A 25,597-nucleotide genomic window follows, 5' to 3' on the forward strand; every position below is an offset into this window, starting at 1 on the left:
TCATTGGGACTTGGCCGGGCCATGTGCAAACCCAAATCATTCAACAGTGCTGGAGAGTAGATAGTATTTACCTCAATAATGGTAGTCTCTTTTCAATTCTTTCTAACCCTCAATTCAGATGACGGGTCTAAGCCGACACCCACGATGGAGACGCAGCCGGTGTTCGACGGGGACGGTAAGCTCTGGCATGCTTCCCCACGCGCTTTCCCCGCCCGGTTTCTGATCTGGGGAAGGTAGGTCTTCCCTTCGGATGTTTGTTTAAGCTTTATTGTTATTATTTTTTCTTTTTTAATTTTAATTTTTTTCCTAGTTTAAGCTGGGTTGTTTTAACCTTTAAAGAAAAATGCAAACCCTCCCAGGAACTGGTACACTCGCCACTTCTGGAAAGGCCCTCTGTTCTCGCCAGGCTTCCTTCCTGCCTGGCCGCTGATGGCCAACAATAACACAGCCTGGACTCACCCTCCGAGCTGCCAAGACCAAGGAGCCATGGCCGAGAAAGACAGTCAGGCCTCGTCCCGCAGTAAATGAACCAGCGCTTAGGAGCTCCGGCCGGTGCCCAGCCTCGTGCGAGGCCTGTGGGGGACGAAGGAGAAAGAGACACGATGAAGCCTCACTCTAAAGACAGCGGCAAGCGCTGGAGAGCTTTATGTGTTAAATTATGCGGCCTTGGTTGTTATTGTAGAAACTTATGGAAGGAAGAGATCGCAATGGTCTGGGGGAGATTCTGTGAGAGATGGGTGGGATTTGAGCTGGACCTTGAAAATGGGAGGAAGAATTAGGGCATTCCAGGTGGGGCGCTGGCATGGCCAAGGGAGGGAATATTATGGGAATGGGGTATAGTAAGGAAAGTAGCATGGAAGAGACAGGTTAGCGGAGCTGGTTTGATTAAGTTGTAGGGACCGTGAGAGTTGAGTCAAGACATATGGGAGAGGAGAAATTCTAGGTCAAGAGAAATAGTAGTGGCTGGTGGCAAAATAGGGGTTGGATGTCCCTGGAGGTATAAGGAGTGTTCAGGAGGAGCTTGGGGTGCAGAAGGATGGCCTCGATTTGAGTTTGAGGCGCTCAGGGCCTATATTCTTCAGATGCTTTACTAAATACTCCAGGTTCTCAGGAGGAGCAGGATGCTAGGCACAGAGCCAAGTCTGACCACAAGGTTCAGCTCTTGGTGCAATGTACAGCAACCTCTTAGCTGCTTTTAGCCAAGTGTACACAGGCTGGATCGTGAACCTGGACAGTGAGACAGAGGAATGAAAGAAATCCTGCCACTGGATTGGTACTGTGGCTAGGAGTGTCCCCTAGCATAGGCTCAGCTCTAGATAGAAGAACTGAAATGTGAGCTGTCCTTTGTAACTGATCACTTAGTGGGACACGTGTGTTCATGCCCAGAAGTTCCAATGCTTCTGTGATCCACAAAGGTCCTTCATCATTGGCAAGTCTGGGACCCTGGGGGACTGGGTCAGGAATGGAGACCATACCAGCTGAGAAACCTCCCGAATACCTGCACTGAAGATCTTCTCACTTGACAGTGTGTTCAGGGTCATCTGTCCACTGGGTTACCCAAGCCCTAGGGGGCCTAGAAGCACCCCTGTGCTCTCTGGAAAGAGGTCAGCCTCTGTTCAATGAGGATCCATTGGGTAGCGTGGAGAAATGCACATCAGCCTTTTACTCTCATTCCCACGTGCAGCAGAGCCTCAGCACCAAAAATCCATCGTGGCCCAGCCGTTTCCTCCAAAATGAGCTTTGTGGTTTGTTTGGCGTTTATTTGTTGATTTATCCCCTTTAAGTTCTTCCAGGGAAGCCGCTGAGAGAGACTTGGCTTGGCCCAGGTTCCTCACCTCCTGGGATAATATTTTTATTCCTGGATGGAGTGGCTCAGTGCTTCTGGACTCTGACCACTCTGCCTCCGGAACAGGAGACCCTGCTTGGCAACTATAAGCTGACAGGGAAAGGAGCTTCCACAGTGAGGAAGGGAGAGGTTTGGGGACAAAGTAGAAATGAGACATATAGTCAAGCCTCGATGCCTCAGGCTTAAAAAAAAAAATCTATTAAAAAGTCCGGGGGGTTACACTTCAATTACATGGTCTCTTTGCCCAGGCTTTATATTTTCTCTCCTTTTTTTTTTCTTGTTAGAAATCACAGCTCCCACTCTATGGATTAAGCACTTGGTAATCAAGGACTCCAAACTGAACAACACCAATATAAGAAATTCAGGTAAATAATCTGCCTTGGATTATATACTTACCTCATCAGTCCGTGGTTGCCCCATAGTTACCCTACTGTGTGGGCTTACGCACCTTATTTAACCTAGTTGGTCTTTAGTTTCTACAGTTGCAGAGTGAGCTTAGATGAGTTAATCCCTTCCAACTTTAATTGTCTTCAGTTATTATCTCAGGGATCATCTTTCATGAGTAGTTGACACTTTCAGCTTAAAAAAAAACTTTTTGGCTCTGTGTTTTAATTTTTTAATTGACTTTCTATATTTGAAAGAATGATTGGGCATAGAGCAGTTAGACTTCAAGCCTCAAGAGCCTTGGTTCTATGTGTTCTTTAAGGCTCTAAATATTTGCTTGTGGTCGAATCTATTCTAGTCTGATCTTCTGATAATGTTGTGTGGGTGGCCAAGTTTTGGTACTGGCTGAACTCCTTTGTAGAAAGGTGATAATTTTTGAAGAATTTGTAGAGTTCATTTACCATCAATGAAGACCAAAGTCAATGAAGTTTATTTACCATTAGTAAAGACCAGATGTCCATCAACAGGAAATGTATTAACAGACCTAATCCATATCTCTATCTGGGTGAATCATCCTTCTTTCAGACTAAGGCTTTATTGTGAGAAATGCCACTTGGCATAATTTATTCCTGCATTTTGAATTTAGCAGTGTCATCTTTTCCTTGGAATATAAACAAAAGATACACCCCTTTCAATGGGCAGAGTTTTACATGACCAGTAATCCATGAGTGTGCTGTCCTTGGCCCCCTTTAGCTCTGTCCTAAAGGTGCTTGCATGCACAGAATGAGTTAGACTATGAGGTGAATCCATGTAGCATCAGTTGATTCCCCTGTGACTTGGGTGGGCCAGTACCTCAGCATGTGTCTGGTTCCCTATTTGGTAAAAGCTGGAGGAGCTGTGGGATGGTGGGTGGGAAGGAGTCCATGTGAACTCCTGTGGGCTAGATTCTTTGATAAAATAGGGCTGTGGTTAAAGCACAGGCTTTGGAATCAGTGAAACCTGGGGTTCACTTTTTAGCTCCAACACTTAGTGAGTGACCCAGCCAAGTCAAATAATCCCTGAGACCCAGCCAAGTCATGATCTCTCCCTTAAAAGACTGTGGTTAAGGGTTAACTGACTTAACATCTGTATGATACTTGACCAATGCCTGGCTAAATGATAAATAGTAAGAACATGATAATTGTAAGTACATTATTTGTTCGCATCATCATTATTGGGAGGAAAAAATTGGCATATTAATGATGCTGCTTGTGGTGAGAATTCTTTAATCAGGACAGAATTTGTGATTATCACCAGAAGCAAAAGCATTTATTAGGAAGCTTCTGCTTAGGACCTTCTTCATTTCCCCCTCACTGTTGGACAAATATCACAAGTCAAAGAGAAGTGTTTTTGGTGCTTGTGGTACCTGGAAGTGACATCTGCAAATGGTCTCCCCAATCCCTGAGCCCCTAGCAGGTATACAAAGCCCCAGTACGAGGCTTAATTCTGTGACCAAGTAGCTATGAGGGGTGCTGTCTCTGAAATTATGCAGCACCTTTCTCCTGAAACACTCATTTGACATGTAGCAATTGCTTCATTTTCATCTACAAGTGGCTAATTTTTCTACCTAGATTATAAACTCTGTGAAGACAGGGCTTTCCTGGCTACCTGATACATCTATTCTAGAATCTAGCTCATGGTGTTTGATTGCTGTGGGGGAAGGATGGAGGAGGGAAGATCATTATCCTCGGTGAAATAGGAGTCATCGGAGTCATCGCTGTCATCAGAGCTCGTCCGCATCTGGTCCTGCAGGGCGTCACATGTGTTATCTCATTGGAGCTTTGCCATAACCCTATGAGATAAGTGCTGTTATTGTCCCCATCTTACAGACTGAGAGTCAGAGGTAGAGGGGAAGTAACTTGTCCTGAGTCACAGCTAGGAAGTAGTGGGGCTGGAGAAGACCACATGTGCTTGGGAACAGAGTGCTTGTCTTCTTGAGTTGTCTTCTCTGCATGTAGTAAACTACAATGACAAGTTCACCACTGCTGTCTGCTTCCACTAAGTTCTGCTTTCCATTCCTACTTCTATATAGTTTCCAGTTGGATGAGTATGGGGTCTTGTTGAGAAATGATTTCCAGGCAGGTATAATCACCTTCCTTTTGTGAGGGTGACCCAACCACTTTGATTTTCCCCTGCTCGGCGCCAGTTATGGCTGTGAGGTTATGCCTGTAAGGTTAGTGTATAAGACAGGATGTTGGGGGAGAGATAAAAGCAATAGCTATTGTTGATGGAATATCTTTATGTATTGTGCTAGCCACTTTCCAGATCATCTCACTTGGTTTGATGAGAAGTCAGATATACTTTAATGGAACTTGGTGTCTGGGAAGCTGGTTCTGGTGTGGACTGGAACCTCTGGGTCAAGCCCCTGAGACAGCTTCCCATTAGTTTGCCAAAAGATTCTGGCTTCCAGGGAGCTTTGGCCCGATGTCTGTGGGGGATGGAGTGGGACTCTGAGAACCCACTTGGTGAGAGCTCGCCTCAGTTCTCTGTCTCAGAGGTAAAGAGGCCATCCCAGTTTCTTTTACACCCCAAACGTCCGTCTTTCACACTCAGACCCTGTGACGCCAGGTTTGTTTTCTGGCCTGGGGACTGTTGATGTTGGAAAGGTTCCACTGGGCAGCCGAAGTTTTGCAATAACATGACACATATGCCTGCAGACTCAGCCTGTCTCCTTTGCTCCTCCCGGAGGTTTTGGTCCTTGTTTTTAAGGCTTTGTCATGTGTTCGCCATGGTCAGTGTTGCCTTTTGAGTACTTGGCAGGTTCAGCGTTGACAGGTTTGCCTTGTTGGACTTTTCTCTGATTCTCACACCAGGAGTTCTTGCATTTAGGAAGCCCACGTACCTGGCCAGCTGACACCTAGAGCTCAAGAGTGGGCATCTTCTCATGCATGAGTGTTGGCCAGAGACTGTTCTGCTTTTATAAGAAAATATGAACTCTTGCTGAGTTTTTTGTTTCGGGAGCTAGAAACCAAGGAATTTCTTAATATAACTAGAATTAAAACAATTTTTTAAAGTCATCTACATTTTACAGAAGAGCATAGAGAGATTAAAGAAATGACAAAAACCAGGCTTTATCTCATCCTTCATCCCATATCCCACGGCTTCTAATTTTACTGTTTGTGGACACTTGCCTGCAGCTATGATTTATAAAAGTCTTTTCTTTCTTTCGTCTTCTTTTTTTTCTATATGACAAAAGTGAGTGCTTTCTTCTCTGAGAAAATGCTCTCTCTGGAAATAGGGTCCTTTGAGCCTTAACTCTTTTGTGCAGGACACCGGCCCCTTCCCTTGGCCCCAGGTCTCAGTGGCTGACTCCTGTGTAGCCTCTGGTGGGCTCATTTAACTGCCCTTTCCCCTCCATGTCTCTCTTTCCTTTATCTCCATCTTTTCTAATTAACTTCTTTCATGATCTAACCTGGGTCTTCAAGAAGGCCCTTGACCCTGGCCCTCTGGGTTAAATCTAAAAAGGCCTGTCTTTCCTTCCTTGCCTCTTTGCCCAGCAGCAGCATGTGGTAACCGTCCCCAGAGACAGCCATCAGTGGAGACGCAGGTGGAAATGCATTTCTTTTAAGGTGTGCCAGAAAACAGCCCCCTGTCTCTTCCTACGTGAGTGAGTTTACCTACGTTCCCATCCACGTCACAGGACAGCTGTCCGCAGCACCTTGCCCTTACGTGCCGGGTTGGAGCATTAGTGTTCCCTTAGGCCTGCTGTTTTGGACTGTTCCTCCCGCACCTGGGAAGTTCCTGCCTGGAGAGCTGCTGCTATGATTGCAATTTGGGGTTCCTGAGGCAATTGCACCTCCTGGCTGATTTCCCCCACCCCCAAACCGGCACTCTTGGCCTGCCCAGAAACCACAGGGTGATGTAATGACCTGAGGCCTGGAAAAACAAACAACTCTTAGGGAAACCAGCGGTAGCCGTTGTAAGCAAATACGGCACAGCCACCTGGAACCTAGCACATGACGTGACTGGGAGGAAGTGTGAGTAATCCACTAACGTTAGCAGCCGAGGACGGGTCTGGGCTTGTGTACATTTAAAATATCTATATAAAAACAAACCCTTGATGTTTACTCTTATAAATGGCCTTCTGGGTGTCTGCCCATCTAACACATGCAGGTGTCTTGGTCAGTCGCAGCCAATAGAACAGAGCTGGAACGGGTGATCGTCCCTACGGCTTTCTCTGCGGTAACAAAGGCCTTTCTCAAGATTTCCCTGTGCAGAGAGGAGCCGTAAACATATTTGGAGGCCCCAGAGAGCCTAGCCCCACAGTCCATTTTTACCTTGTTTCAAAATTAGCTTCTCTGGCTGCCTCGGGCCTTCACCCCACGTTGTTTGCTTGAAACACAGAGGTGTAGTGGTGTGGGGTGTGGGGTTATGATCGGGCCTCTGGAACTTGCTCAATCAGCAAAGGTGTGTTTTTTCTATAGGTGAGTTTGTATGCTTTCTGGTGTTGATAGCAAACCCTGTGTCCCTGTGGTTTTCTTTTGGCCTCTGTTGATAAAAAACGGAAACCAAAGGTCCTGCCGAGGCATTGTAATTGACTCCTTCCAACTTGCTATAAGTCAACTGTGGTCTGTGCTTTGATCCCAGGTCCTCATTCTGTGTTTATTTGCAAAATGGCTCTGGAAGTACGCAGGGTATAGATCTTATACACACACTCACACATGCAGCATTAGTGTTTGGGGGGATGAAGAGTGAAGTCATGATACTTTATTTTGACAAATTAAAAAATCTCTCTCCCATCTCCCCCTTTGGCCTAGGCCTCCTGCTTCCTTCTCGCCTGAATTTTTATTTACTAGCTCTTGTCCTTAAAGGACGGAGCTTCTCAGGTCAAGGTCAATGAGTTACCGAGAAAAGCTAGAAAGAAGACAGCTTGGCACTTCTCATTGCAAAACCACTGTGAGGCATTTCATTTTCTTTTTGGTCAGAGGGTCACATGAGCTCACTTAATGGCATGAGTCAATGGAGATGGAGCCTTTTCTAAATTGTGAGTGGATGTGAGTCAATGGTGCTTTGGGGGAAAAGTTGTTTTTGGTTTTTTTTTAAGTGCCTATATGCTATATTGGGGTAATCCATCCCAGAAGAAATGTCTTCGGTAGAATTTATATCTTGTTTTCTTCCACTCCTCAGTCTCTGCCTGTGTGGGAAGGAAGAGGTCACAATGGTGCACTGTGCATGGGCATTTTAGGTTCCACAGAGAGAAATTATTTAGGCAGGCTGGTGGGTGTGTGATTTTCCCTTACACCTCCTCACCTGTAACAGTTCATCCAGCCACAAGCCTGATTTACAGAGCCCGCTGCAGACACCCCGTGAGAGGTGTGTGGGGTGGGCTCTGTTCGTTTTGTTCTGCAGGTGGGGCTCGGAGCCACAGCAGGCTGGGCCATGCACATGAGCACCGAGGGCAGTGTGAGGCACAGGGGGGAACCTGAAGGCCTCCGGCAGCCTTGCCTACACTCAGCCCATCCTGGTGCTTGGGGACCCCTGAGCTGTGGGGCTCATGCCTGATGCTGTCTAGTTATATGGCCATGGCCGTGAGAGTGGTCTCATCTAGCACCACTGCTTTGTTTTAAATGAGAAAAAGGAGCCCAGACTAGATAAGGGCCTTGTCCAGGGTCACAGGCCCATCAACAACTATTATGTGTCAAGCCCTCTGTATGGTACTGAGGGGCCCACGGAAGAAATACAAAGCCCATCTCGGGAAGGAGCTGATGGTTGGGCAGTGGTGTACCTAAGGGAGGGGCCGGTCCTCCACAGTGGGGGGAATTATTCTATCACAGACATTGTTTTGAGTTGCTGCCATGGTGATCACAAAAAGCAGACTAATTCTCAGTTACATTTGCTGAGGACACTGCTACCTTAGACCAGCTAGCAATCTACCATTTATCAACTCACTCTGGTGCCAGGTTAAATGCTTTACCTACACTATTGCATTTAATCCTCACAATGACTCTATGGGGTGTGTGCTGTTGTTACTCTACTTATACAGGTAAGAAACCAGGGACTTAGAGAGCTAAGTCAACTGCCCAAGGTCACAGAGCTAATAAGTGGTAGAGACTGATCCATCTGACCCCAAAGCCCATGTCTTGACCAACACTCTATAGGGCCTCTATTCCAACTACTGACTTCCAGGAAACAGCTACAGAACCCTCCATGCGCAGGACCTGGGTGGCGTGTGCAGGAGCAGGGTAAGAGGCACTTACTCCTGCTCTCAGCCTTGCTGAGAAGCCAGATCTTCCCACCTATCCCCATCCTGTTCCTGGAACCTCTTCTGTCTTACGGCCCTGAGTTACCTCTGGCATTTGGAAGCAGCCGCCCCACTGAGCTTTTATATCACCCTCACTGTTCTGGGCTGGAGCTACAGAGCGTCTCTTCTCTTGGTCTGTTAGTCCACCAGAAGGGTGGCCCCCCTCCTGGGAAGGGCTCCAAGATCCTGTTGTAGGTTAAGATTGGGAGCTGATGCCACCTTTGTCACTTCATTTGGCTGCCTACTCTATGGGGAAAGAGGCCTTTAGATGAAATGAGATGGGGAAACATCGCCATGGATGAGGTGACCATTTTAAATGTGCATATTCTGTTTCTATTCTCCCTCCCCCACCCCTGCTTACTGGATACACACCTGAGCACGATTTCAGGGGTTGGCTTTGCTCTGTGTCAGCGTGTCTGCTCCTGCCTTTCCCTGGCTGGGCCTCTCCTCCTCTAGGCCTCTCCAGGCCTATCATCTGCCCTCGGTTACAAAGGGAGCCCTGGGAGATTCTCTATGGGTTTCTCTTCTCTTTGTGGGGTTCCTCGAGTCCCTGGATGACCCTAAGACTTGAGAACTGGTGACAGCCAAGTGGGACCTCCGTGCTGGATGTGACAGAAAGCCCACGGTGAAAGGGCAGAACCAGCCCGGCAAATGGTGCTCAGAAAAATGGTCCTCCGGGGCTACTTAGCCCTCCTGTGAAAAAGTGCAAAGTCCACAAGTAAGAAAAATAACTTCTTCACATAGTTGGCTTGAAACCTTAAATGCTAAAACTCTGTCGTGGCTAAATAAATAAAAAGGGCCTGCTCAGTGAAGTACCATCATTCCCTCCAAAGACTGGTCTCCAATAGTATCTCTTCCCCTGTAGACCACAGCTCCAGTCCCTGGGCCAGCCCTTCACGAACAGGAGCCAGTGCCTTCAGACCTGGCCCTGCCCTCCCCTTGTTTCTGTCGCCCCGTCCTCAGCCGGACGCTCTGCACCATTCCAACAGCTCACCCACACGCCGGCCCAGAGGATCCTGAGCAGGAGCCACGCGATTTCTTACGCCTCTGGAATTTCATGTTGTGATTTGGGAAAGGTGGTTTTCAACACACAGTTTGTTATTTTGGGTTATTATTCAGCATTTCATTCATTTTTGATAAGAGGCTAGGCGGGTGTGAGGTATTTGAAGGGGTTTCGGGATAATTGTAGGCGACACAACGCTAGTGTTTTTCTGAATATTCTTGGCCTGGTGGGATGGATTCCTTTTGCAATGAAACATAAATAAGCTCCTCTCGTTTTTCAAGCGGGTAACCTTTTATTGATTTTTCCCCCCTAAGAAAATCTAGAGCTTGATAGTCTGAGGGTTGAGGGTGTCATTTCCCAGGATGAGTCAAAGGGACACATATTCTTCTTGTAGCCTCTGTGGTCTCAGCTCCACTGATAGGCAGTTACTCAGTGGTGAGTGGTCCCAACTCTGAAGGGTCAGGATGGGACAGGATTCTGTGGCGGGGGATGGCATCGCAGGATTCAAGCAATGGAGGGGTTCTTGGACTCAATACTCTTTGTGGAGCCTTTAAACCTGAGATTCCATGGTTCTCCTATGAATAGGAGCTGGGAGCCAAGGATGGGTGTGGTGACGGATCAGGAAGGATATGACAGAGTCCCTCTTCTCAGAAGCTTATAGTCTAGTCCGGTCACAGTACCAAGGGTAAAGTGGGCACAAGAGGAACAGATACTCAGTCTTTTCTTTTTTTAAAAAAATAGGTTTTTATTGATTTCAGAGAGAGGAAGGGAGAGGGAGAGAGAGATAGAAACATCGATGATGAGAGAAAGTCATTGATCCGCTGCCTCCTGCACACCCCCACCCCCGACTGGGGATCAAGCCTGAAACCCGGGCATGTGCCCTGACCAGGAATCAAACTGTGACCTCTTGGCTCATAGGCTGATGCTCAACCACTGAGCCACGCTGTCTGGGCAGATACTCGGTCTTATACTCAATGTAGGGAGACCTCACTCTGGGTGGGGGCCCTCAGAAATGGAGGAAGGCTGGAATGAGGGTAGGTTAAGATCACGTGGCCAGTTCTTTCTTCTTGCTGTGTTTTACAAACCTTTTCTAGTTTGTAAAAGCAGAGCCCAGCATGGCGCCAGCATGCACCCAGCGCCAGCCTGTGTGGGAACTGGGTCCACGAAGGCCTCCCGCCTCCTCTGCAGTGCAGGATTCAAGCAATGGAGGCCTAATCCCCATGAGCCCTAATCTCACATGTTTCTCAGGATCCCGTGTTAGGTCTGAGACTCAGGAGCCCCCTCCTCTCTCGGGACACTTCCCCACACCATCGGCTCCCCACTCCTTTTTCTCTAGTGGAAGCAGCTCTCAGCCAGGACGGCCTGAGCAGCTGCCCTTCATCACCAGCTGCGCCTCGGGTTCTTTCTCTGGGAAGATTGCATCGCTCATGGAAGTGAGCTTCTGTTTTCTTCTCTGAGAAGATTGCACCACTCATCGAAGCATCTTCCCAGTACATGTTTCTACTGCCCGTGATGCTTCTTGGTCCTTCTGTGTCTGATTTTCTGTAAGATTTGGCTTTTTTCTTGCTCTCAGTTTCCTAATGGACCTTGTGACAGTTAACTGTATGTGTCAACCTGACTAGGCTGCAGTGCCCAGTTTTGTCAAACACTAGTCCAGATGTGGCTATGAGAGTATTTTTTAGATGTGATTAACATTTAAAATCAGTTGACTTTAAGTAAAGCAGATGACTCTCCATCATGTGGGTGGGCCTCATCCAATCAGTTGAAGAGAAAAAGACCTAAGATTTCCTGGAGAAGGAGGACTTTGTCTCCAGACTCTCACATAGAAATCCTGCCTGAGCTCCCAGCCTGCTGGCCTGACCTATTGATGTTGGACTCAAGAGTGCACCATCACTCTTGCTTGAATTCCTAGCCTGCCTCACAGATTTCAGACTTGAGCCAATTCCTTGAAATAAATCTCTCTCTCCTCTCTCTCCCCCTTCTATCAGCTGTTTCTCTAGAGAACTGTAACTACTACTGACCTCCTCTGACTGCTTTTTTCTGTTTCCACTCATCTCCATACCGCCTCCATCACCGCGTAGTAAAAGAGTTTCCCATGTGCCTGGTTCACCTGAACCTGCTGACTCGGGTTTGGGTTACCCAGCACCTCAGCTCTTCTGTCCTTTCGTTTCTTCGGCAGCTCCTCCTCTGGAAGTCAGCAACCGAAAAGAGTCCAGCCCAGGGACCTGAAACTAGAATCTTGTACTGTTTATGTTTGTTGGCCATGTTTGTTTAAAAAAGTAAAGAAGAAAAAAGCAAAAGACGATAAAGGAGATAAGTTTCCCAGAACAAAAGGATAAACTCTGGGCACAATCAAGATTGGGGATTAGCTGAGGATTTAGGTCCTCCACGCTCACCCTTTGCTCCTAATTACCACGAGTAACTGAGAGGCACGGAGGCCTGGGCCCTCCAGAGCAGACAGTGCTGTATCCTGTCTCGGCGGGACACACGAGGACCCGTGCCCTGGGCCTGCAGACAGGGTTTGTGTTTGGTGGTGCAGCCCAGCCTCTCTCTCCAGTCCCCCTCCCCACTCTCTCCCGCTCCACTTCAGTCCTGCTGTGCTCTGGTGCTCCGTGGAATTGCCGCTATAGAGCAAGGTGTGTTTTCTGGTGGCGAGGGCCAGACCGCGTTCCTGTTTCTCCCACAGGATGCTCTTCTGTTGTGTTTCTTCTTTTAGGCAGTCAGAGTTTTGTGAGTGAAACTTAAACTGCCCATTGCCAGGTGGGAGTAGCCTGGCTCTCCCTTCTTCCCTGCACCATCCAGGATAGGATTGTAGGGGTGGGTGTTTGTGAGTGTGTAAGAACGTGCAGTCAGGTATTCCCAGGCTCCCTGGATAGCCCTGATGGTTCCCTCTCTCCTGCTGTTTATGTCTTCCAAGTGCTTACTGGCCCATTCTCATAGTTACCAGGCCAGGCCTTCTAATATTGTCATTCTTCCTTGAACTTCCCTGAGCAGAGATCGAATATTTTAGAACAGTAAGTAGGCACTGCTAGGGAGCTCCCTCTCTGACCCGTGGTCATGAAGAGACCCTTGACATAGAGTCCTTGCCTTGCATTTTGGAAGATGACTTGGTACCTGAGAAAATCGACAGTTAGAAATTGTAAGATTCACTTAGGCGGGGACTCAGAAGGATAGAGGGTGAAATGGCTCCAAGGATGGGACTGGCTTCTGGGTCCTTAGAAACAGAATGAGCTTATGCCCCTCAGGGGCGTGTGTGTGTGTGTGTGTGTGTTTTACATGCTGTTGAGTCAGCTCTGATTCCTGGTGACCCTGTGAATGAGTGATGTCTATAACGTTCTGTCCTTGACAGCCCTGCTCAGCTGCTATAGATTCATGCCTATGGCTTCTTTTATGGAGTCAATGTCTCATGTTTGGTCTTCCTCTTTTCCTGCTGCCTTCTATTTTCCCAGCATTACTGTCTTTTCCAAAGAACCCTGACTTCTCATGATATGCCCGAAGTAGGACAGCTTCAGTTTTGTCATTTTTGCTTCCAGGGATGTTTCAAGCTTCATTTGCTCTAAGACCCACTTGTTCATTCTTCTGGGGGCCCAGGGTATCTGTAGAGTTAAGCATATTTCTAATGAATCAATTTTTTTCCTATTAGCCTTCTTTTCTGTCCAATTTTCTCATTTGTACATAGTAATTGGGAATACAAGAGTGTGGAGGATCTTAGCCTTGGTCTCTAATGACACTTCTTTTCTCTTGATGATATTTCTGAGTTTTTCCAGTTGTCCTTGCCTCATAGTGATTAGTATTTGCATGATCTCTGGAGAAGCGCTGCAGGAATAATTGATTGATTGATTGATTGATTGATTGATTGACTTGCTGAAGGGTCTGAGAGGGCTACAGAAATACGAGGTAAATTGATAAAGAGTTGAGCAAGGTGTTCTAGTTATCTTTTGCTGTTTAACAAACTATTACAAAACTTAATGGCTTGCCCTAGCTGGTTTGGCTCAGTGGTTAGAGTATTTTCTTGCAGACTGAAGGGTCCCAGGTTTGATTCTGGCCAAGGACATGTACCTGGGCTGCATGCTCCATTCCCGGCCCATTGGGGCTCGTGTAGGAGGCAACAAATCGATGTCTCTCTCACATTGATGTTTCTCTCTCTCTCTCTCCCTTCCACTCTCTCTGAAAAGCAATGGAAAAAATATCCTCGGGTGAGGATTGAAGAAACAAAACAAAACAAAACAAATTTAATGGCTTAATAAAAATAATTTATTCTTTCTAATGTTTCTGTGGGTTGGCTGGGTGGTTCCTTGGCTGGTTCTACCTGAACTTACTCCTGGATTCATCCAGCTTGAGGGTCAGCTAGGCTGGAACGTTCGAGATGACCCCCTTCACCCGCCTGGCTGTTGGTACTGGCTGTGGCCTGCGCCCCTTTGGTTCTCCACTGTGGCCTTTCACCCTCCAGTGGGCTAGACTGGCTTCCTTCGGCGGTGGTCTGAAGGTGCCTTCCAAGAAAGTAAAAGTGGAAGCTTCAAGGCCTCTTAAGGCCTAGGACTGAAGGTCATACACTTTTACCTCTGCCCTTTCCATTGATCAAAGCAAATCAGAGTCAACAAACATGGAGCAGTTACACAAGGGCATGGAGACAGGGAGGTGGGATTCATCGGACCATTTTGTAATGATCTGCCACATCCAGTGAAAGAAGAGCACAGGTTACAATAAAAATCAGATTAGCCTGTCTGTGGCGGTGAGAGACGATATTGCAGAGGTAAGGAGCACAGCCCAGAAGCAGGCTGCCTGGACGAACCCCAGCTCTGCCACCTCCTAGTTAATATGACCTTGAGGAAATCACACAGCCAGGCTGTGTTCCGGGGCCCTCCTCTGCTCAGTGAGGTAATGAGAGCACCTGTCTTGGAGGCTGGTGATGAGTTTAAAGTGAGTTCGTACCAGCGCCAGTATCAAGCTCAGCACACACATAGTAAACACTCAAATAGATATTAGCTCTTAGTATTCATTTTACTCCTCTGTAATGGCAGGTGAGGCACACATTTGGCTTTAAGTTGTTCAGTTCCAAGGCAAAGAGGGGAAAACACTCAGGTGTAAGATTCATAGTGTGCTTAAGTGGAGAAAAATTGTTTCTGAAGAAGCTGCGCTGTGTGGAATGAGCAAGTACGTGTTTTGCTGCAGCAATTTGGGGTAGTTTGCAAAGTGACTGACCTGGAAAAACTTCACACTATAAAAATGAACATATTTTTCCCCAAGAGCAAATGATTAGAGGCAGGACTGTCTAGAGGTTAGCAAGACAGGCTTGATTCTCAGAAGCCCTTGACTGGAACCCCAGCCCTCCTCTTCCCAGCGTGAGTGAACTTGACAACTGATGGATCTCTCCCACGCTCACCTTCCTTGTGTACAGAACAGGAATCATAATAGTGTGCACCTCGCACAGAGGCAGAGACTCGGCAAGCAAAGCCTTGGTCTATCGCCTGGCACGTGCTACTCACTGAATATTTGCTTTGGCTGTTATTAGTTTAAAGATGGTTGTAAGGGAGGTTTTCTCTCCGTTGGAAGACAAACTCTCTGTGCTCTTCCCAAACTGTTAGTGCTATTATTATAAACCTTCCCAGCCTCTCTCGGAGGGACACCAGACTTGTAGGGACTGTCATAAAATATTAAGCATGCAAACAAACAAATAAAAGGGTAGTAAACCCTGCATTTAACCTTCTCTCTAATTCCGCGCCAGCCCCCATTTTTCCAAATTAGCGAGCTCGCTCATTGGTATGGTTTCTGCTCTCTGTTGAACTGGTGCAGCCTCTATGGAAGCTGGCTGTAAGCATTTCAGAGCAGCCTTCAGGGACTTCCTGAAATTTGTCGGTGGCCCCCAAAAGGCTGTCCCCACCTCTTCTGAGATGGCTCCTCTCCCCATTTCCACAGGCTCGGGCTCCCCAGTGCTGTAAGGCCAGGTTCATCCCTGGCTCTGCCCCTTGGGGAGCTTCCCCCCCCCCCTTTGCCTGGCCTTCAGCCTGATTCATGGCTTCTGAATGTTGGCCTGGAAGATCTTAGCTTAAAGCCTCTGTCAGAGGTTGTCGCACCACCGAACGCGGTGCCAGTCAAAAACCCTTTTCCTTTGGTTTTGCTCCTCTGTCTCCTTTTCTGTGGCATGAAATATGAGGTAGGAAAATATGCCTACCACGTTGGGGTTGGGGAGCTGTTGAAAAACTCTTGCGTAATCCCCTGGAAGGTGCCGTGGCTCCATCCCAGCCAGGGGCTCCAGTGAAACCTCTGGTCTCCAGGCCAGGTTTCACCCATCGGCCTCTGTCTCTTTCCTAAGCTGCCTCTAGAGGCTGTGCCGGTGGGAGCTGCAGGTGGGTTCAGAATCCCTAGTCTAATGCCTGTCTACTGTGGAAAACTCCTGCTCCTCCTGCCAAGGAGATTCTGTTTAACTTTGCTGTGTTTGCATTATGAAAACAAAAATTTTTTTTCACTTTGCAAATTCAAAATTATGTTTTAATAGTGACTGAGCTATATAGCCTGACCTTCAGATATTCTCATGCCCCTAAGGAAATATTCCCCTGCCCCTGCTGTGAGAGTCAGGCCACAGCATCCCTCCTTGGAGGGAGGCAGTTGTTTCCCCATCATCTGATATCTCTCCAAGGCAGTGTTGAGCTGCTCTGCGTCTCTGTGCACGCGGACAGTTTAAACATATGCACTGTTCATATGTGTGTCATTGACCCAGCCATTATTTCAGAGGGGTTGGTTCCTTCAGAGTTGAGTTTGTTATTTTGATCATTTGTCTGGTTGGTCAGTGAGTAGCTTGAGTCTCCAGGCTGCTGATACCAAATTCCTCGCCCTGAGAATGCTATTTTTGTAATACACTGTGAACATTTCACGGCATGCTCAAGACTGTATTCCTGTCATTTTCCTCAAGAGGAAAGTTCTGGAATAATGCCCATGAAAAAATGAAGTAATAAGGTAAACAAACAATTAGATAAAAAATAATAGTATGGGTTTATGATATGATCCCTTTTATTGTAAAATATAAGTAGGGCATATGCATTTGCATGTGTGTATGCATAAAAAAAGATCTAGGGAAGGTAGCATTTAAATGGTGGGGTTATGGGTTTTTAAAAATTTCTTTATAACAAGAGAAGAAGCCCAGTGCTATTTATTTTTAATAAGTACAAGACAAAACACAGCCCAACAACAATAACAGCATAAAAAGAAAACCAAGACAGGGAAGTGAGGTAGGCTGACTACCTGGGTAGGATTTTCAGGCCAGTGGCTGTGTGGGTCCGAGGTCCTCTGATCTGGCCTTGCCTGGCACAGAGCAGCACGCACTGCCTCAGCCTGGGCCTGGCTCCAAAGAAACCAAGTGTGGCTGTTCAGACACGTTCACATTTCCCTAGACCACTGAGTACAGACACCTTCCTGTGGGCCTGTTTCTCTCCCCCATTGGATGGAAGAAGTGTTGTGTAACAGGATCAAGTCCTTTCAGCTTCCTTTGTCCAGCTTAGTTGGAGGCTGGAGAGAGCGGACTGGGGCCTTGTGTCTGCTCCTCTTGGGCACTGAGCATGGCTCCTGCTGAGGCTGGCGGCCCATGGCTCTGTCCTGCTGTGCCTGGGCTTGGGAGAGGATCCACACACAGGATTCCTGCATCAGCTCGTCAGCGCTCAGAGCCAGCAGACAGTGCAGCAGAAGGAACCACTCTGAAAACAGAAAATCCACCCCTCCTACTCCCGGGCAAACCACTGCCCGGGTAAGGAGAGGCCCTGCAGTCCCAACTGGAACCTACTGGGTGTGACTGCTGAGGAACCCTAGCGGTGGAGAGGCCCACAGGGAGGCTCTGGACCTCCAGCCCCTCCCATGGGCCGGTGTGGGAGACACAGCTCTCCATGGTGATTCACCAACCAAGCCCTCAGTTCCTTGGGCCAGGCTGGGTCTTTAGTTACCACAGGCTGTCTTCTTTTGCAGAGAAAGTACACTCATGTGACCAGGAGAGGCAGAGTGCCCTGGAAGAGGCCCGGCAGAATCCCCGGGAGGGCATTGTCATCCCAGAGTGCGCCCCTGGGGGGCTCTATAAGCCAGTGCAGTGCCACCAGTCTACTGGCTACTGCTGGTGCGTCCTGGTGGACACAGGGCGCCCACTGCCTGGGACCTCCACACGGTAAGTCCCCCAAGCCTGTCCTGCCCCTCGGGTGGATCCTGAGACAAGGGAACCAGCTTCCTGTTGGGCTGGCCCCTGGCCCCTCTCAGTTTCCCTGTCTGGATAGGGGGAGTAGAGGCACTAGAAGAGCAGCGTTTCTGTTCACGGGCAGATGAGGTTCTGATAGGAACACCTGGGTCCTGGATGCTGGGCGACCTTGGAAAAGTAGGTAACCTCTCTGAACCTCAGTTCACCGATGAGAAGGTTATTGCCCTGCCTGATTCACTAGGTTCTGTGGATCAAAAAACATCCCGTGTGCAGGCATAGGGTGATATCGCTATGCTTGAGTGATTGAGAGGACATGCCTGAACATGTCTCAGGGGGAACATGACGCTGGGGTTGCCTCGGAGCTCCTGGACGGTGCAGGAGGTACTTTACTGCCAGCCCTGGGAGCTCTAGGCTTCATGACAACACAGGTCATTGCTGGCGGCAGTGGTTAAAGTCCCTTCCTCACCCACCATCTCTCTCTCTTCCCAGCTATGTGATGCCCAGTTGCGAGAGCGACGCCAGGGCCAAGAGTACGGAGGTAGACGACCCCTTCAAGGACAGGGAGCTGCCAGGTGGGAGACGACGCTGCCGCTTGCTGGCACCTCACCTCTGTCTGTCCCCTCCCCGCTCCTCCCCTGCATCGTACAAAGTGCTCCCTCCGAGGGTCTGCTTCCCCATCTGTGGGAGGGAGCAGGAGTGCTGGACAGGGGCCTCGCAGGAGCACGGACCCAGAAGCGGGGGGATCTGCATCCAGTCTGTTCCCTTGAGCACACTGTTCCTCCTCCTTGCCCTTACCTTTTTAATCTTTAAAATGTAGTCATTGGGTTAAATCCTGTCCCTGCAATTCTACGATTCCTTCTCTATCCTTGGTTATTGGGACAACGTTCTAGGCACTGTGAACCCTTTTACCCAGGGCTGTGAAGAGAGGATCATTACAGGGAGGGCAGTCCTGGGGGATGTGGGCAGTGTCTGTCATCTGCCCTGCTGAGTACTTTAGCAATGATCTCTGATGGCCCAGGACTGTCACTGGGCTATGACACAAGACGCATAGGCAGGGGACCCAGGACTCTAAATGGCTTCTGTCTGGGTTTCCCCTTATTTATAGTGTTCTCTGCTAATGAGATGCAAGAAAAAATTACTCTATATTGGTTGGTGGCTTGAAACACTGTAGTCTTAATCAGCACCAACTTGGACCAGTGCTTGTGGGAGCTGGGCCCCCCTTTCCATTCCCTATCCCCATTGCCCATCAGGACTCCAGAGTGAGAACTGAAAATAGAGGATCCTGAAGTTCTGGGGGTTTTCAGGTGAGGTATGTAGAAACCACCCTGTTACAAGAATGGAGTCGTGGAGGCCAGGTTACCTCCTTCTAGCCATCTCCTCAGCAAATGTGAGTTGGGATTCTCCTGTGCGCCAGGCACTGAGTATCATCTCATGATCAAAAGTGACATGAGGCTTACATAGTGGAGGAGACAGAGACTGTACAAATAAGTGAGTACACACCTATACAAATAGCAGTGACGGGAACTCTGAAGGGAAAGAGCACAGTGCTGTGAGAAGGCAGGGAGAGTCCACCTCAGAGTCTGTGGCTTCTCTGAGGAGGGACAATTTCACCAGAAACCTGCAGGATTTGCAGAGAGCAGAGAATGAAATAGTCACCGCAGAGGAGGACTGTGCAGGGAGGGTTGAGGGCCCACTGGGGGCTGGCAGTCATCTACAGGGACACGCATCTGTCCAGTTGCGTGGTGGTGTGTATACCAGCAATACTGAGCTACATGGCTGTCGACTTGGAAAGGGCGTATCTGTGAAAAGTTTCATCCATACTTTGGGTCTTGCTGAAATAGCACAATGGAGGAAAATACCAAAGGATTTGAGAGCATCTATAAGGGAAATTTGATCACTACCATCTAAGTCAGATGAGAAGTGAAAAAAAGACGGAGGTTCTTGGATAGTTAAAATGGTAGGTCTCCTTGAGTCTACTTTGACCAAAGGGTGTTCCCTCCGCCCGTTGTGCCCCTTCAGCACCTGGTCTTTACCTGTAGAGACCACTGGGTCATACTACACCAGAACTAGCTAGAGTTCCCCAGTAGATTATGAACTTCACGAGGCTAGGGACCATGTAACCTGGTGTTATATCCCTAACATTTAGCACAGTGCCTGAGCTGACACACAGCACAAATTTGTGGAATAAAAGAAAACTGAAAGCATCACTATCCATTTAATCTGATGGTCCTTTGTGGGCCGCAGGTAGAGGAAATGGAGGTTTAAGAGAGTCATCTGAGCACTAAACAATTCCCAAAGTGGATTTGTTTGGACAAGAAAGACTTGGAGAGGTTTGGGAAACAGTGGTCACCGAGGAAACTGTTCACCTGATTATTTACCTGGCATCGGCCTTCAAACCTCACCTTATTTTTCAGGCTGTCCGGAAGGGAAGAAAATGGAATTTATCACCAGCCTACTGGATGCCCTCACCACTGACATGGTGCAGGCCATTAACTCAGCAGCGCCCACTGGAGGTGGGAGGTGAGAATGTGAGCAGGACTTGGGCCCAGTGGGGAATGTGGAGCCCCTGACTACAGATGCTGTGGAGGCTGCGGTGGTGGGGAGGTAGGGAGAGGTTGAGTAGGGTCAGGGCTGGAAGTCAGTCCTTCTCCCAAGACTACTTTGTCCCACCTTCCACCAAAAATCTCCCTGCCCCTCTCCCCTCCCTATTCTTTGTTGCTTGCTTCTAGCTTGTTGTTACCAGATTACAGGCAAGTCCAGGGGTGTCTGGAGACTTCCGGCACTTTGGTCTCAGAAGTCAATACATTGGAGTGATAGTCCTCAATGGCGGGAAAGGGGATAGGCATATGATGGAAACTGGGAGGGCAGGGAGGGAGTACAGAGCACTTAAGTTCTCTGCTCTTCTCAGAAGGAAGGAGCCATGCGCCTTTTTGGCTTCCCAAGAATCCCAAGGGGCTCTGAGCAGTGGGACTGGACACTCCCATAGCCAAAACCAACTTAGTTCAGAAGTTGATATGCTGGCTGAGGCAGTCCCGACATGAAGCTGCAATGCACATGCTCCTACTGACCAGCATCCGTGGCGTTCACTAATTTGGGCTTGTTAGGTCAGTTGGTTGGAACATATGTGCACCCATCCATTTGCTCAGCACCTGTTGAATATGCGTGGCATGCCAAGCACTGGGCTAAGGACTGGGAATCCAGGGATACGAGGCATGTCCCTGCCTTCAAAGAATGCAGCCTAGTGGGGATACTAGACAGATACTGACAGACTGTGTGGTAAATGCTAGAACAGAGGTGGGAGAACAGAGAAGGCTTTGCTAACTTGGCCTGGAGGGGTCAGGGAAGGCTTCCTGCAGGAGGTGATACCTGAGCTGAGTTTTGAAGGATAGGTAGGACTTAGCCAGTAAATGAAGGAAAGCCATTCCAGGAAAAAGGAGAGAACACTGTTACTCCAGAAAGTGCCTGCCTGTAGGTCAGTATGGCTGGGCTGGGGTGGATGGGATACGAGGGTAAGAGGAGGAGATGAGAGTGGCCATAGATGAGGTGGAAAAGGCAGGCAGGAACCAGGCGTCTAAGGGCCTGTGAGATGTGCTTCCCATTAGAAAGCCAGAGGGAGGGGAAGGCACAGCAGGGGTGTGGGGGTGCTGGGGTGCCTCCAGCTGCACAGCAGAGGAAGTACCATGTGCTTGGCAGGGATGGGCAGCCTGCCTCTGAGCTTATGTGGCTTATCAAGAATGGGGGCTAGTCCCCCCACATCTGCCCAGAGGGAGAGCTGTCACCAACAAGGCAAGGAGTGCTACCACGATTACAGGCCCAGGCCTCCAGGCCCAGAGAAGGGCCCAAGCGCAGCTACCTCAGGGATGGCCAACAGAAGCACAGGTTCACATCGAGGGTGGGGAGCCAGGGTGAGGAGGACGGGGGCAGCCATCCTGAAAACCAAGGTGTATGTCACATGAAACCCAGTGGTTGCCTCGCGGGGTGCTGCTCCTGGAAACTGCTTTCCTGGAGTGCTTGCTCTCAGCATCCCCACAGGCCTGTGAGCTCAGAGGCTGTTTCTGGCCCGGCTCTGTTTTTCTCACCCTGTGGATGGGGCCAGGCTTCCCCAAGGAGGAGCACAGCACAAAGTCTGAGAAGAGGGAGACGGGTCTGACAGGCCAGCAGATGGGGCAGCCCAGGGTGCTCAGCAACTGGGTATCTAAAGATCTCCAAGAAGATGGAAGGGGGTGAGTCTCGAAAAGGCATATTCAGTATTATATACCTTTATGCTATTTATGCTTAGAATATGAAAAAATATCTGTAATGTCATGCAAAAATAGGTATGAGATATTGATGTTTATTAGAACAGAGGGGAAAGGAAGGGGCATGGGTTTAAAATGTTCACATCCAGGTACTTCCCCCCCAAGACCCCGTGAGGGCTGCTGGCTCTGGCCAACTACTCAGGGAGCCGCCTGGCGCTTGAGCTTCAGTGCTTGAGACAAGACCTCAAGCTTCATCCCATCGGCTTCCTTGGGAGCCCAGACCTTGAGACCACATGGTCTCACTCCAGGCAGGCTGAGGGTGCTAGGAAAGGACTGAGCCTGTGAGTCCTGGGCCGGCAGGTAAGCAAGGGGTCCAAGAGCTCAGGTGGCACCTGCCGTCAGGGGAGAAGTGTTTAAACTATGCTTTCCTGACATGTTTTTTAATTCTAAGCTCATATAGCTTGTCGGTGTTTGGTTTTGATGGGAATGAAAGGTTTGACCTACATTTGGTAATTGTGTTACCCAGAGGCTGGAATCGTAATCAAAACGCAGACAAGGGGAACTAAGGAACAGTCTAGAAATCAAGGAAGGCAGTGAGGGGAGAGGGAAGAGAAAGACCTGGTCGGGGTTACCAGCTTCATTGGGTTGGAAGCCCTCCCAGATCTCCCCATCGTGTTCAGAGTGAGCCCTGCCTCTGACCCGAGCTGGCCCTGCAGGATGGTTTCGCTGGCCTCGGTCCTCCTCTCGCATTCCTCTCCCTCCCATCACGCCGTTCCAGCCGCTGGCCCTGCTTAGTTCCTCAAGGCCAAGCCCTTGCCTGTCCCGGGGCCTCCGTGTCAGCTGCTCCTTCAGCCTGGAGCTGCAGGGCCCCGGTGACAAAGCAGCGCCAGGATTTCCCCATCTTCCCGTGACTGGACCCTGCTGGTACACTTAAATGTCCCTTTCTCAGACACCGCCCAGACTGAAGGAGCTGCCCAGTCACCCTCTATCACAGCACCTCTTTTGAATTCTCAGCCGTTTCATTTATTTACTGTCTGTGTCTCCCCACCCCATGAAAATGTAAGTTCTACCAGAGGAGCATTCTCTGCCTTCTTCCCTGCTGTATTCCCAGAATTCAGAAGAGTGCTTGGCCCATAGTAGGTGCTCAATAAATATTTGCTAAAGGAACAAACAGCTACAAGGATGGGTGATAGGTGGAGGGATCGCTGTCTGATACAGAGAAATGTGTCTTGATAAGGCCTCTTTCTGTTGGCACACATGAGAGCGTCAAGCGAACCACATCTGGGCCCTCCTGCATCCTCTCGGGGTCTGGCAGTTAAAGCTGGACATCAGCTCGGGCCGCTAGGATACAGTCCTACTCAGGGACAGTAGGAAGAGGGACAGGACGCATGTTTGGGCAGAACCGAGGGTGTCTTCCTCTGACCTACTACCTGTCAGGCATGGGCGCTTTAGTTTTGCACAAACTCTTACATCTCTCCCCTCTTCTCATATAAGCTCTGTGTTGGGTTCTGGGGACATTTGGGGACAAGGGCATAGTTCCTGGTCTGGAGGAGCTCTTGGAAGAAGAGACAGCTAATCACGTGATTGCACTATAAAGTCAGTATAATAATAGAGGTGGATAAAGTGCTGCGGGGACTCAGGGGAGGGAGGGCATGTGAGGGAAAGCTTTACACAGGAGGTGACATTTGAGCCATCTCTTCACGTACGACTGGGAAAATGCTGCGACCTAGATGGACCTGGGGTAAGGGCATCCCAGCAAAGGGAGCCCCAGAGGTAGTGAGGTATGAACAAGGTAGGGCCTGTGGAAAGAATTGCAAGAAGTATGGTTTACATATGGAGGCAGGCTGTGGACAGGCAGGAGATGAGGCTGCAGAGGTGGGCAGAGTCCAGATCGTGCCGGGCCTTGTGCTTCGTGCCAGAGAGAACATCAGCCAACCGGGGCAGGAAGGCTACGGCAATGGTCAGCGTGAAAGGTGAGGAAGGGCGGGCCAAAGCTAAAGGGATGATGGACTGAACCTTTAGTAGTGAGATCAGTAGGATCTGAAGGCATCTCAGATGCAGGGAGTGGAAGAGAGGATGTCAACTCCTTTTTCTGGCCCACTGGCCTGATTTAGGGGGGAAAGCAGTGCCACCCAAAGCTACAAATAGACAAAGTAAAATGGGGTGTCCATGGAAACACCTGTGGCTGGTGCAGGGGAGGGGAGGCCTATAACTGCTCATGGTAGCTGTCCTCAGTGAAGGTTGGATGATTGAATTATGCTCTTGGTCCTTCCCACCAGAGCTCCACAGGGCAGAGCTCTCCCTTAGATCAGTCCTCTCGTGGCACCCCATTAGCATGTATCAGTCCCAAAGGAGGAATTCTGAGATCTGAGCTGGAGGACTCTGCTTGAACAGGGGAAGCTTCTCCTTTCTTCACTTGCCCTGGAAAAAGCAGCTGTGAGGGGAGGTGGGATGGGCCATGTGACCCTCCTGGCCCTTCACATGATCCCCCATGTCTTTATTGTGGCTTCTTCCTTCCTGCCCAGTGTGGTTGCTTGTTGATGGCCTTGCAAGGAAGAGGCTGGAATGTGGCTGACTTGGCATTTCCCAGCCCCACCCTCCTGCACAGCTGGCAGGGCTGGCCCCGACTCCAGATGCAGCTCAGTCGTCTGCTTGGTTTGGCTAGTGCCTCCAGGCCGTCCCACCTCACCTTCTTTAAAACTGCTTGGGACAGCAGAACTGGGCCCAAGATCTTGGCTGGAGCAAGTTTCCTTGTGGTAAATGGGGCTGGCTCTCCAGCTGTGCATTGCAGCCAAGGCCTGGCAGGGCTCAGGCCGCAGAAGCAAAACTGAAAGCACTGCAGAAGGGTGGCACCTGCCACCTTTCAACTTGGGAGAAGGCTCATGGAGGCCAGTCCGGGGCAGCGCTGGCTCTGGTGGGTCTCCTTATCCCTGGAGTCCACAGGACAGCCACCTAAACAGCCCAGGGGCAGGGCATTTTACTGTGTCTTTCCCACCATAGCCAAGGAAACTTGGATGCCCTACATACCTAATGAGCCCTTTTAGTAGAAGTAGAACTTTACTTGTAGGGAGGCCATAGCAGGGACCAGCAAATCAATGTTAAGTGATCTTAGGAGCCATTACACCCTCGAATGTAGCGTCCCCAGCCCCCAGCCCTTGCCTGACCAACTTTGAGTTCCAGCAGTCCTGATCTCCCGTGGGTATTACCTGTGCACGTGTGAGTAAGAGGGTCCAAGTTTGTAAGCCTAGAGCTGGGAGTGCAAGTTGCCAAAGTTTTGAAAGGATATTATCTAGAACGCCACCAGAGTGGGAGATATCAGTAGGATATAGCTTGGAGGTTGGGGTAAATTTGGGGAGTCTAACTATGATGGAAAGGGCTCTAGTCAAGACTGCTTGAGGGATTCTTGGAAACCCTTGGAGAGGCCCTCGTGCCCCACCCCATCCACACTCCCCTGGGAAAACCTTAGCTTCTCCTTGGTTAACAAAGGTGTCCTGTCTTCTCTCACACATGCCTACTGCTGGTTTGACTAAAGCAGGATTCCCAGTAGATCTCAGTCTTAACTAGACCTTGTATGAAGCTTGGTAGGTCTGGGACTTAAGGCTGTTATGAAGCCAAAAACCTGATTTACATAGTTTTAAACCAGGTGCCTTCAGGAGTTTTATGTTTTGTTGGA

General features: G+C 49.2%; 1 protein-coding gene across 8 annotated transcripts in view; it reads left to right on the forward strand.

The window, feature by feature from the left end:
• The window catches only part of SMOC1 (SPARC related modular calcium binding 1), a 135,270-nt gene that overhangs the window by 101,046 nt on the left and 8,627 nt on the right, over window positions 1-25,597 (forward strand). For 4 of the 8 annotated variants that reach the window (XM_081151293.1, XM_081151294.1, XM_081151297.1 and 1 more), the window contains exons 6-10: window positions 86-175; window positions 2,131-2,211; window positions 17,467-17,659; window positions 18,176-18,258; window positions 20,101-20,206. In XM_081151293.1, coding sequence (XP_081007419.1) covers window positions 86-175; window positions 2,131-2,211; window positions 17,467-17,659; window positions 18,176-18,258; window positions 20,101-20,206 — 553 coding nt within the window. The remainder of the gene's footprint in view (window positions 1-85; window positions 176-2,130; window positions 2,212-17,466; window positions 17,660-18,175; window positions 18,259-20,100; window positions 20,207-25,597) is intronic. The other 4 variants (XM_081151295.1, XM_081151296.1, XM_081151299.1 and 1 more) reach the window with 1 other exon arrangement.

This window comes from Miniopterus schreibersii, assembly GCF_964146895.1.
Source record: "Miniopterus schreibersii genome assembly, chromosome: 1".
NCBI classification, from domain to species: Eukaryota; Metazoa; Chordata; class Mammalia; order Chiroptera; family Miniopteridae; genus Miniopterus; species Miniopterus schreibersii.